This window comes from Cyprinus carpio, chromosome B3, assembly GCF_018340385.1.
Source record: "Cyprinus carpio isolate SPL01 chromosome B3, ASM1834038v1, whole genome shotgun sequence".
NCBI classification, from domain to species: Eukaryota; Metazoa; Chordata; class Actinopteri; order Cypriniformes; family Cyprinidae; genus Cyprinus; species Cyprinus carpio.
In genome coordinates this window covers 1,944,436-1,957,715 of record NC_056599.1, presented here as the reverse complement: position 1 = coordinate 1,957,715, position 13,280 = coordinate 1,944,436, and the positions used below count along the sequence as shown (strand labels likewise).

Genomic DNA, 13,280 nt, shown 5'->3' with positions numbered 1-13,280 from the left:
CCGGTTTAATCCACCCAGACATTTCAAGGATGCCAGACATCCATTGTAACGCTACAAGCCAAATATAGCATCACGTGGCCCGCATGTAAATTGTAAGATTTTAAGATAAGATTTAAAAAATATATATTTTCAGTGAAAAGAGGCACTTAACTTTCATGAAATGAAAATAAATAAAACCAAGCTAAATGTTTGTTCTTTTTATTTTGTATAAATGTACCTATTTTTGTATTTCAATTTATATATCTACATATAGTTTATATCAGATTTCAAAACCATTTATTGATTTATTAGCGTACATATTTTTGCATACCGTAAAATACATAAAAACTAAATACAACTAAAACAGAAATGTGTTTATTTACAATTGCAAACATAAAAAAGCCTGTTTGGTCAATTTTCCGCATGTAGTTTCAGTCAGATTTAAAACCACATTTATTTATTTTTAATTATTTTGGCGTACTTTTTTAATATATTTTAATACACATTAAAACATACGTAAAAATGAAATAAGATTTATTCAAAATTAAGTCTAGTTTGCAACCAATGTTTGATTTGTATTGATAAATTATGATTAACTTAAATATTTCATCTTTTCTCAGAATAACTTTGTTAATCAGGGTGAATGATTGAGCTTAACTAGTTCAGCTTTAATAAAACTTTTGTACTCATTTGAACCTTATTCATGGAAACATTGTACACTGTGAGTGTTTTGTGGAAATAAATGAAGTGTTTTGTGGGATTGGGTCCAAATCCGTCCCTGATGTTTCTGTTGGTCGCCGGATCTGGCCTTTGGCTGTAAGTTGATGGTTTGAGTGTTTTTCTCTTTATACCAACAGAGCAGCTCGGTCCTGTCACATGTGAGTTCCATCTCTCCATCTGTCTCTCTCCGTCTCATTCATGTCTCACTGTTATCTCTCTCCGCTGCTGGGTGAACGACGAAGCCGAACGCACAGAGATTCAGACACATGACACGAGAACCAGATCAATATCACAAAGACCGGCTCAGTTTGCATTAAAAACAAGAGATCAGTTTGAAAACCTGACTGTAAATGTGTTTAACTTCGGTGGAGAATGCAGAAACCAGTGGTTGAATGGTTCATTTAGTTTAAAAGCAGTTTGTTTGGGGTTCAATATGATCCAGATCCTGACATTTTTTACTGAGATTTGCCAAAATAAATTGAGATTTATGTATTCATTAGAGCTGGGTGTTGAGAAATGTCATTATTTGGTTCAATACACAGGCTTCCGATTCAATATTAATTAATTTGGATATACAGGCAATCAGGTAAATTATAAATCAGTTTTTTTTAAAGGAAGAAATGCGGCTATGGCTAACCGTCGCGCCACATTAAAATGTTTGAATATCGTAAAATCATTGACAGAATTTGAAAGCTGAGACCTTGTTTCGTTTCAGAAGTAATAAAGCATAAAATTTATTGCGATTTATTGGATGGAAGGCACGTTACAAATAATATTTCACTAAACTCAGTTCACACATCAACCCGGAAACAGCACAGATCGCTTCTTGGGACAAGTTGAAATTGAAACTGAGAAAGTTCGATATTTTCACCCCAGCTCTCGTGATCATATTAACATGATGTTCGGCTCTCAGTCTCGCTTGTCATGTGTTTGAATACCATGGTGAATCTGATTGTACTGTGTTTCTGCGCTCATGTGGTTTGGGTTTGGTCTATGCTGTTTGAATTAAAAAAAGTGTGTGTGTGTGTGTGTGTGTGTGTGTGTGTGTGTGTGTGTGTGTGTGTGTGTGCATTTCTGCATTTGATTCACTCGCCCAGAGAAATCCGTGCAAGCCTCCCGCGGCGGGAATGTTGACGTCAGCGAACACGAAGCTCGCGCTGCTGGAATGTTTTGCTGCGTTTAATGAGCCTCACTTTACGAGAGTGAGCATGTGAAACGGTTTACAGAGCAGCTGTCTCATGATTACATGATTTGAACAAGATGATGATCAATTCTGTGTTATGAAGAGGGAATATTTCTGCTTATTTTAATGCAAAGGAACAGTCAGTACGAGTTAAACGTTTGTTGTCATTGATTTGGGTGGAGTTTAATTAATGTAGATGAGATGATCAATCTCCACCCACTAGATCCACCTTGAAAAGTAGCTTTGGCTCAAATGAACAATTTACAGATGTGTATATAACACTGGAGTATTTAAGCATTTTGGACTCAAGAATCACATTCTCCTTTTAACCCCCATTCTAAGTGTTTTACCATGAACATGATTCCCATTCATTTTTTTTTTTTTTTTTACTTTCACTTTTTTATACAGACTTGAGCCTCAAGTTAAAGTGATTTTGAAAGGCACTGTTATTTTATTCTCATTAATATAGTATTGTAGTTTTTAAAATAAATTTTAGTCAAAGTTTAGTAGTTTTGTTTTTGTCATAATTTTACTAATTTTAATTTTTCCTATTTCATTTTATTTAAATTTTCATTTTAGTTAAAGTTTTAGTCATTTTGTTTGTCATTTTCGTTATTTTTTTTTATTATAATTGGTCTTATTTTGCCGTTTTCAATTTTAATTTGTCAAAGTTTTAATAATTTTGTTGTGTTTTTGCCTTTTTGTTTTCATTTTAATTGGAAAGTTTTAGTAATTTTGTTGTGCAATTTTGTCATTTATATTCATTTTTTTATTTGTTTTCTTGTTTAGCAGTTTTGTACGGAGCCCTGCACATGGCATGCAGGACAAAAAATAGTAGGCTAAATCATGTGCACAATTTACTAATTCATTCCCTCGATCGTGCACATGATTTATAAATCGAGAGAACGAATTAGTAAATTGTGCGCATGATTTAGCAAATCGAGGGAATGAAATAGTAATTGTGTGCACGTTTTAGTACATCGAGGGAACGAATTAGTAAATCGTGCACAATGTTTATTTATTTTTTCTTGCATGTCATGTTCGGGGCTCCATAGTTTTGTTTTAATTTTAAAATGTAAAAAAAACCCAGTATATTTTGTTTTATTGTAATTTTTATTATTTTTTCATTTATTTTTCAGTTTTAATTTTAGTTAAAGTTTTAGTCATTTTGTTGTCTGTTTTTGTCATTTTTGTAAGTTTTTTTTTAAAAAAACAAAAAACAAATTAAACATTAAAATATAAAAAATTTAATCCTAAAACAAAAAAAAAAAAAAAAACACATAACAAATGAAACCTGACAATATAAAAAAAATAAGTTATTTTTATATTTTATTTTATTTCAAGTAAAGAAAATGTTTTATGTTTCATGACTTTAATTTCAGCTTTAGTTAATGATAATAACCCTTGCTCCAGAAGCTGTGTGTTTAATCTGGAATATTCCTTTAAAGAGATTGAACGTGTTGTGTTTGTGTGAGATGAGTGTCAGATTTAAGAGTCGGGGTCATTGGTTTGATGTTTTCGGAGGTGACGGGCCGCTCACTTTTGTGGTGTTTTGGGATGAGGGATCAGAACGTGCTTATCTTTGTGTGTGTTTGTTTCAGCTTATTTGCTCTTCTGTGTGCAAAAAGCTTGTGATGTTGTGTTTAAGAGCTTTGCTCTTTACACACACACACGATAACATCTCCACAGTGATTCGTCTTATGATCAAAACATATGTATATTTGTGTTTTTTAACCCAAGTGAACCTGAGAGAAGCAGCTGCTGCAGGCCAATCCCATCCTCGAAGCCTTCGGCAACGCCAAGACAGTCAAGAACGACAACTCTTCCCGATTCGTAAGACTTCCCGTTATGGCAAACTTTTCGTGAATTAGTCTGGCTGTAAATGCATGTGATTTATCTTTTGTATTTTCTGTGTTTCAGGGCAAGTTCATCAGAATCAACTTTGACGTTAACGGGTACATCGTCGGAGCCAACATTGAAACCTGTATCTTTATGAGCTAGTTAATATGAGATGGTTTTAAAAATGCGAAAAAGAAGAAGAAAATTCCATTAAACACTCCATTTAAAAACAAAACAAGACAAGTTTGAGAGAACTCTGTTGTCCTCACTTTTTGACATTTTTAATAATTTCATGTTTACTAAATAGAGTGAGCATAGATCGTCTGCTAAATGTTTATATAATTAATGAGGTAAGAACTGAAACTGGTTAATAAAGACCCAGGCTGTTAAAAGCCTTATTGTGAATATTCGTGCATCTGTCCTGTTGTGTGTCCTTGATTCTGACCGTCAGACCTGTTGGAAAAGTCCCGCGCAATCCGTCAAGCTAAAGAAGAAAGGACCTTCCACATGTTCTACTACATGCTGACCGGCGCAGGAGACAAACTGCGCTGTGGGTGTCCTTTGCTGCATTAATGCATGATTAAATCTAAACCATTTTGATTCTTATCCTACTATTTTAGTAATATATGTTTATAAATGAATGAATGTAAATGAATCAGTCAGTTTCTTCGTCCATCAGCTGAACTCTGTCTGGAGAGCTACAGTAAGTACCGGTTCCTGTCCAACGGGAACGTGACGATCCCGGGACAGCAGGACCGAGACCTGTACCTGGAGACCGTGGAGGCCATGAGGATCATGGGCTTCTCTGAGGAAGAACATATCGGTGAACACATACTGCCGTTTTCAAACATGACAGTGTTATTTGAGACATGTTTGAGGTTTTTAATTGCGTGTGTTGCCCCCTGCAGGTCTGTTGAGGGTCATGTCATCTGTGCTACAGCTGGGTAATATGTCCTTTAAGAAGGAGCGTCACTCGGACCAGGCCTCCATGCCTGATGACACAGGTAAACACATCTTTAAGACTTCACAAACACGTCCATCAGGCCTTGTGCTGTTAATCTGAAGCTATGTTATCAATAGGAGTAGGAATCTTTTGTATCCTCACGATTCGATTCATATCGAAGGAATGCCGTTTAAGCTGACTACAATCATTGCACACATGACTGGCAGTCAGTCGTCTGTAATAATGCAAGGCAGCCCTGAGAAATCTACTTAGTACATAAATAAAATTCCTTGAACCAAAAATAAAAACTTTTGCAAACATAAAACTGGTAAATAAAAATAAATAAACAGTAGGACAAATGCAATACATTTTTTTAAATGAAATTAAGTTCTTCAGGTACAGTAGCCTTAACGTGTCTTAAGAAATACTACCGAAGTTGAATAATCAAATATAAAAACAAAAGAATGTATAGTCTTCACTGTATAAATTACATAGAAATTGATTCATAATAAAAAGAGTTTTTAGCTGGTACAACTGGTCAAAAATGGTTATTAGCTGGTCCAAACTGGCCAAAATGGTCACTTGCTTGTCCAGACTGGTCGGAAATTGTCATTAGCTGGTCCAAACTGGTCTGAATGGTTAATTAGCTAGACTACCAACTGATGAGGCCAAGGTTGACCTGGAAGAACATCTTAGTCACGCTGGATTGAGTATGTAGAGAATGTAAACCAGCAATTTGTGTTGTATTCAGTTACTGTTCCTAAATGGCTTTCCCTTCACTTCTCCAGCTGCCCAGAAGGTGTGCCATCTAATGGGCATGAACGTGGCTGATTTCGCACGTGCCATCCTCTCGCCCCGGATCAAAGTGGGCCGTGACTATGTGCAGAAGGCCCAGACCCAGGAGCAGGCCGAGTTTGCGGTGGAGGCTCTGGCCAAAGCCACGTACGAGAGGATGTTCCGCTGGCTGGTGATGCGCATCAACAAAGCTCTGGATAAGACCAAACGTCAGGGCGCCTCCTTCATCGGCATCCTGGACATCGCTGGCTTTGAGATCTTTGAGGTACAGCAGAATCCTTCAACCTCAAGGGTGCTTGCAGTGGGATTACCCACAATTCCTAGCAGTAACCGTGTTTCTGTTCCTCTCCGCAGCTGAACTCGTTCGAGCAGTTGTGCATTAACTACACTAACGAGAAGCTCCAGCAGCTGTTCAACCACACCATGTTCATCCTGGAGCAGGAGGAGTACCAGCGCGAGGGCATCGAGTGGAGCTTCATCGACTTCGGCCTCGACCTGCAGCCCTGCATCGACCTCATCGAGAAACCCGTTAGTGTCTCTCCACCAATCGTGTGACTCCACCAATCCACGTGACTTTTAGTTGCGCTGTTTTCATGTTTAAGTTTTAAAAATACTAAACCCGGTTTGATTTACACAATGTCTTCATGATCTTCTGCTGATGTAGGTACTAGCAGGTCAAAGCTGGTTTAGATGGTTGATTAGCTAGACTATCTGCCAGTGGGGTACACTAACCTGGTACATCATCCTAGACAAATTAGTTAGAACAGGTAAAGAAGGTAAACCAATAACAGTTATAATTTCTCAAAGACGCAACTTTTATAATGACCATGTGACCTTTAATAGAACTGTTTTCATGTGTAGATATTAGTCATTTCCTGATGTTTATGTTTGGGGATCAAGAACTTGGAATCCATTATTTTCAAAATACTAAATTCAGTTTGATTTCCATGATGTTTTCAAAGTGGCCATTAGCTGGTCGACATGGTGACAAATGGTCATAAACTGTTCCAAGTTGGTCAAAAAAGTTTCACCAAACTGCCCAAAAAATCCCAAAAAACTGTAACAAGCTTGACAAAACTTGTCAAAAATCTTTTTCAGAAATAAAATATCAATACCTCCTCCAAACTGGCCAAAACATAAATTGGCTCCAAGTCGGCCAAAATAATAATTATCATTATCATTAACAAACCAAACACCACCAAAAATTCCAAACTGATCAAAATGGCTATTAGCTGGTCAAAAAATGGTTATTAGTTGGTCCAAACTACCCAAACCCTCATTAACGGCTCCAAGTTGGCCAAAATGGTCATTCGCTGGTACAAAACTCAACAAAATGGCCAACAACTGGTCATAATGGCTCCAAGTTGGCCAAAATGGTCATTAGCTGGTCCAAACTGATCAAAATGGCTATTAGCTGGTCAAGAATGATTATTAGTTGGTCCAAACTACCCTAAAAATGCTTATTAGCTGGACCCAGCTGGTCATAAATGGTCATTACCTGCTCCAAACTGAAAAAAAAAAAGGTCATTAACTTCCGAAGGTCCAAAAATGCATATTAACTGCGTATTATCTGAAAGTGTCACCAAGAATGGTCAATAAAATAATTATAAATTTAAATTAAATGGTCCAAAATCTTAAATCTTTTTTAGCTATTACAAGCTAGCTGATCATTGTCTGCTTCCAACATGTCAAAAGTGTCACCAAGAATGGTCACGTGAAATTGAATGGAGCTTTTTTCTTGTGTAGGTATTAGGGCTGCAACTAACGATTATTTTGCTAATCGATTAATCGGTCGATTCTTTTTACGATTAATCGATGAATCGGCTATATTTTAGCTTTGCCCATTTTTTTGCCCCCAAGTAAATCAAGACTTTTTAGAGATTTTAACCATTTTGAATTGTCATATACTCATCAAAAACATACCTGGAGTAGTATGTGTCCTTTGTCAAAACTCTTCCAATCAAAACACTGACCCATACATACTTAGCAAATTTCACAAGGAGATTTCAAATAATGTTTTCACCATGGCAGTCCTTAGGGTCTCCTAAAGTAGTTTAACATCCCGAACAAAGCATTAAGGAATCTTTCAGAACATATTTTCACAAAGAATAAGAATAAAACAGAATCCAGTAACTGTAAACACAAGCTTATACCTGGGACAAACAGCTTAATTATGGTGTGAAATTGTAAACAATCCTTCGAATAAAGTGTCAATGGCATGAAACCTGAAAAAAAAGTAAAATTTAAAGTAAAATCCATCAGAAGGTTGTCCGGACACACACAAAAAACCTGCTGTGTGAAAAAGAGCAGTGAATACTTAGAACAAAAGTGCATTTCAAATACATTTAACTTAACCTCTTCATTCAGTCATGCTGCAAGACTTATGAACTGGTTATTAAATCAATTGTTAAAACAGCAAGTTATCAGGTTTTACGACTAAAACATTTGCAAACAACATTGTACTGCAGAATCTGCACAATTAAAAGTCGTTGCACACTGTGATTTTCATCGGCATTAAATATGTTGGTCCTTTTAACAGTGCAAAATTCAAAACTGTAATATAAATCGATAAAATGTTAAACAAAACAGCTTATGCATGAACTGACAAATTCGACTTGTGGGAAATGAGCAGAACACTATTCACATTAGAGGAAAAACTTTGCATCAGTGCAAAAGGTCAACATGTCCATGTTCAGTCTGCTCTTTTTAGAGGATTCCAGAAAACATGTTACTCTTCTTTTTTGAAGGTCAAGAAGTGCTCCCACACTTTGGATGACTTCGTTCGATTAGTTTTTATGGAGCTTTTTTTTTTCTTTCTCGTAGGGCCGCCTGCCTCACCCATCACGCTGAATGCTGCATCCGCTTGTGCTGGAAGCACGTGACATAAAACGAAGCCAGCTATTGGCTATTCGCTGCTTCTCCTGCTGTACAAAACCTACGGTGGCTCATTACTGCCCACACTTGGTCACCGCAGATTTTAAAATATGCACGAAATGATCGCTTACGGCAAATAAAAATTATTTAGCAAAATCGATACTAAATTAGTTGACAACTATTTTAATAATCGATTTTAATCGATTAAATCAGACAACTTGGGATCCGTCATTTTAAAAATACCAATAAAATAAAAAAAAGAAAACAAACATCCGACACATAAAAATTAAAAATACTAAATCCAGTTTGATTTCCTGATCTTCCTGAGTTAGGCTCTTCTGCTGATGTAGATAGGTCTCCAAATGAAGACTTTGTTTGATTGTAATCTGTGTTTTGTGTTTCTAGGCGAGTCCTCCAGGAATCTTGGCTCTGCTGGACGAGGAGTGCTGGTTCCCCAAAGCCACAGACAAGAGCTTTGTGGAGAAGGTCCTGCAGGAGCAGGGGACGCACCCCAAATTCCACAAACCCAAGAAACTGAAGGACGAGGCAGATTTCTGCATCATCCACTACGCTGGAAAGGTGCTGACATGTTCCTTGGCTAAACCCATGTATGATTTCATGGTTTCGTGGAATTTCAAACATCTGTGATTGTGTTTCTCAGGTGGATTATAAGGCGGATGAGTGGCTGATGAAGAACATGGACCCGCTGAACGATAACGTGGCCAGTTTGCTCAATCAGTCCACCAACAAGTTTGTTTCAGAGCTGTGGAAGGACGGTGAGTCGACAGATCACATTCAGTCAGCTCTTAAATGAATGTTAAAGCAACAGGTCATGGAGAAAAACTATAAATGATGAAGAAATGTAGCTCACAGAATGGCGTGAAGCTTTTAAACTGAACAAAGGGTAACAATGACTAATGTATTTACACTCTGGGTGCCTTTTTCATGCCAAAATGGGTGGAAAAAAACTCACTGGAATTGTTTTCTTCTGCTGGTGTTTGGTCCTCTGTTTCTTCCCCTCTCCATCCATATATCCATCCATCCCTTGTTTCACATCCTCCTGGACCTCTGTACTCACTGTCTCCCGTCTGTCGGTCTCTCTCAGAGGTCCAGAACTGTCAGAGAGCTTATTTCTATCAGCGTTTTCCTTACCTTCATTTAGAGCCAGGTGACATCTTTGATTTTTCTCTCTCCCGTGACGTTCTTTTCCTCCTCCATCTCCATCAGCTGTCCTGCGTGACTGTGTTTCTCTGAGGTGTTGAGATATATCTCTGATATTTCTGCTGTCTCTCCTCTCTGTGTAATATAGTGTGCTTTGGCGCCCCCGCTGTTGGTCTGTGGTACTGCAGAAATGGGTATAAACTGCATGGGTTTGGTTCTGTTCTCACCAGTGAAACATGACCACAGTATGCAGTTACACACACACTCACAGGGTCCAAAATTCACTAGCTAAACATGACAATAACAGCTGCATAAAAAATAGGGAATTTTATCCTGGAAAAATATTTATTTTTGCTCAATGAACATAATAATAATAATAATAATTATTATTATTATTGTTATTATATGAAATAATTAATAATTATTCAGCTATATTTCCAATATTTTCAGCATTGTACATTACCTCTGTCTGTCTATACAAGGAAATTTTATATATATGCAAGTTTTAGTACTTTCTACTTAATATACTTGTATGGATAGACTTTACTTTAATCACTGTTATTTTACTATTATGTATATCCTTTTATATTTTTATATTTTCATTTTAATTTGTTTAATATTTATACATTTTCTTATGTGCTTTTTTCATTTTATTAGTTTTGTATAGCACTATTTAGATTTTATTTTTTTATTTTTTAGTCTCTATTTCCAGTAATTCTACTTTCATTTAATTTCATTTGGTTTAGTTTTTTCTTCTAGTATTTGAATATTTTATTTCAGCTTTCAATTAAAAAATGGATAAAAAAACTAGTACTAGTCTGTTGTTCTTTGATCAATTTAAGTAAATTAAAATGAAAATTTTCACTTTTTTTGTGCTCATTGAGCCTCATTCATGCAGCACAAGCAGAATGAATTGTTCATAATTCTGTGTATAATTGTTCTGTGTCATTCAATGGTGAGTGTTTATTTTGGACCCTTCACACACACATACATTTAAATGAGACACACCCACCACATATATATATGTGTGATCTGCACTGCACTAAGTTGGATCCATTTTCCTGTGTGTTGCCCCCCACTCTTCACCAGCATCGTGTGTGTCTGTGGTTTGTCACCAGTGCTGACATGTGTGTAACCCACTGAACTGTGGGTAGTTTTCACATCATGAACCGACTGCATGCCTGAGTTGAAGCTTTTACATTGCAATGACTGTCTGTCTGTCTCTGTGTCTGTCTGTCTCAGTGGACCGTATCGTGGGTCTGGATAAGGTGGCCGGCATGTCGGAGCTGCCGGGTGCGTTTAAGACCCGTAAGGGAATGTTCCGCACGGTCGGGCAGCTCTATAAGGAGCAGCTGTCCAAACTCATGGCCACGCTCAGAAACACCAACCCCAACTTCGTCCGCTGCATCATCCCCAACCATGAGAAAAAGGTACGAACCGATCAGCATTCAAGAATCGACGATGTGAAGCTTAAGAAATAACTATAGTAGTGTTCACACCAATAACGATAACAATAAAAATGGCTATAACTATAACTGAATTAGCGTTCACACCAAGAACAATAACTATAAAGATAGCTATTATGATATTAGCATTTACACAAAGAGCAATGGCTATAATGGTAATTATATTATTGCTTACACCAAAATTGATAACTACAAAGATTGTGGACCAACTAATTAATGCTAAAATTAGCAAATTGTGCAAGTTGAGCACACAGAATATGCATGGTTAAAATTATTGGACTTGATGCATTGTATGCATACTTTTGCGTACTCGTAAAAAACGAAGTATACTTTGGGCTTAATTTGTCCTGAATTCATCATAAGCCTTTGCGTATTGTGTCTCTGTCCATCTCAGGCGGGTAAGTTGGACCCTCACCTGGTTCTGGATCAGCTCCGGTGTAACGGTGTGCTGGAGGGAATCCGGATCTGCAGACAGGGATTCCCCAACCGCATCGTCTTCCAGGAGTTCAGACAGAGGTATCGGAGGAACTCATCGAGTGAAACTTTTCACATAATTAAATTGCTTCTCAAGAGCAAACTCCTTAATTATTTCTTTTTCATATTCTTCTCTTTTCACTGATGTGTGTGGTTGTTTGTGTTTTACGCTCAGGTATGAAATCCTCACGCCCAACTCCATTCCCAAAGGCTTCATGGATGGTAAACAGGCTTGTGTGCTGATGGTGAGGCCAGTTTTACAGTTTAAATGAACTGGTTTAATGTCATCCAGTGTTACTTTATTAATTTTCCAAACTGGGGTTCACAAACACCTTGTGGTTCATGAGGAAAATTGATGGAAAGTTAATTAATCAAATAATAAAAATGCAAAATGAATAAATATTTTTAAAATATAAACAATCAAAGTAAAACTCTTTAATTATTTATTTTAACTTAGAATATTTATCAATATTTTGTTTTGTTTTGTTTTGTTTATTTTTTTAATATTCATTTTAATTTAGAATGTTTATAAATATTTTCTTGTTTTACTTTGATTTGTTTATGTTTAAAAATAATTTTAATTTAGATTATTTATAAATCTTTTATTCAATTTCTTTTCTAAATATCAACAATCAGTTTTACAGTTGATTACAATCTTATTTGTATGCACTTTGACCATTAACCAACATCAGAGAACCATGAACATTAATGCGCTGATCAATTATTGAAATATTAACTTGAGGAGGACTTCTAGTAAATATTTAGGTCAAAGTGTTTTGGCAGAACAAAAAGCGTTTGTGAGTCCCTGTTTGAAGCTCTTCATCTGTGTCTCAGATCAAAGCGCTGGAGCTGGATCCCAACCTGTACCGGATCGGACAGAGCAAAGTGTTTTTCCGTGCTGGAGTTCTGGCTCACCTGGAGGAAGAGCGCGATATGAAAATCACTGATGTCATCATCAACTTCCAGGCCTGGTGCCGTGGATACGTCGCACGCAAGTGAGCGTTACCACATCATGGTCCAACCATAGAGATTGTTCAGTGGCTTATATATATATATATATATATATATGTGTATATATATATATATATATATATACAGTATGTATGTATGTATGTATAGGGCTGGGCAAGTTAATTTTTCTGAAAGCCCGTTGCTCACTGGCTCTGAATACACATACAGACAAACCATGGATCACAGGAGGGGTGCTTTTATTTTTCTGAAAGCCCGTTGCTCACTGGCTCTGAATACACATACAGACAAACCATGGGTCACAGGAGGGGTGGGATGTTGATCAGTACTGGCTTGGGATTGGCATCATCAAGCGTCTCAACCAAGGAAGAGCACTTAAGGTGGTCAGAAGACTGCAACAGCGCTCACACGAACGGTCCTGATAAAATAATTTAGGCTAAGCGTCAACATTCACAAACCACTGTTCACTGTTATTTTTAACAGAAAAGAATGCAACGTGCTCGTAATCACATCTTCATAAATGGGAAACAGGAAGTTTCCGATAGCACGTGAAGACAGCAGAGAAACGCTCTGGTTCAGCACAGTGGAGTGCATCGTTTTGTTAACTTTGTGGTTTATTATTCGGAGTCGTTTGGGATGCGGTAACACAAGGCCTCTCACAATATATTGATATACAGATCTATCACTCTTGCCGCTCAGAAACGTTTATGCAATCATGCTGCACGTATCAGAAGTTCAGCGCTCCGGCACGGTTAGCGCTCACACTCACTGATCTATAACTGTACCGTACTCTGGCCCACCTCTTCCAACCGAGCCAGAGACCGCTAAACGAACCGCGCCGAGCACAGCACGGAGCAGTCACACTAGTCAAACGAAC

The 13,280-nt window shown here is 37.2% G+C and overlaps 1 protein-coding gene across 1 annotated transcript in view; it reads left to right on the top strand.

The window, feature by feature from the left end:
• LOC109079137 (myosin-9-like) overlaps positions 1-13,280 on the top strand; it is a 42,526-nt gene that overhangs the window by 17,203 nt on the left and 12,043 nt on the right. The window contains exons 6-19 of the mRNA XM_042719464.1: positions 1,200-1,205; positions 3,633-3,715; positions 3,803-3,866; positions 4,173-4,271; positions 4,401-4,544; positions 4,630-4,725; positions 5,453-5,724; positions 5,814-5,987; positions 8,739-8,912; positions 8,995-9,109; positions 10,737-10,924; positions 11,355-11,476; positions 11,610-11,679; positions 12,269-12,429. Of these exons, the coding sequence (XP_042575398.1) occupies positions 1,200-1,205; positions 3,633-3,715; positions 3,803-3,866; positions 4,173-4,271; positions 4,401-4,544; positions 4,630-4,725; positions 5,453-5,724; positions 5,814-5,987; positions 8,739-8,912; positions 8,995-9,109; positions 10,737-10,924; positions 11,355-11,476; positions 11,610-11,679; positions 12,269-12,429 (1,768 nt within the window). The remainder of the gene's footprint in view (positions 1-1,199; positions 1,206-3,632; positions 3,716-3,802; positions 3,867-4,172; positions 4,272-4,400; positions 4,545-4,629; positions 4,726-5,452; positions 5,725-5,813; positions 5,988-8,738; positions 8,913-8,994; positions 9,110-10,736; positions 10,925-11,354; positions 11,477-11,609; positions 11,680-12,268; positions 12,430-13,280) is intronic.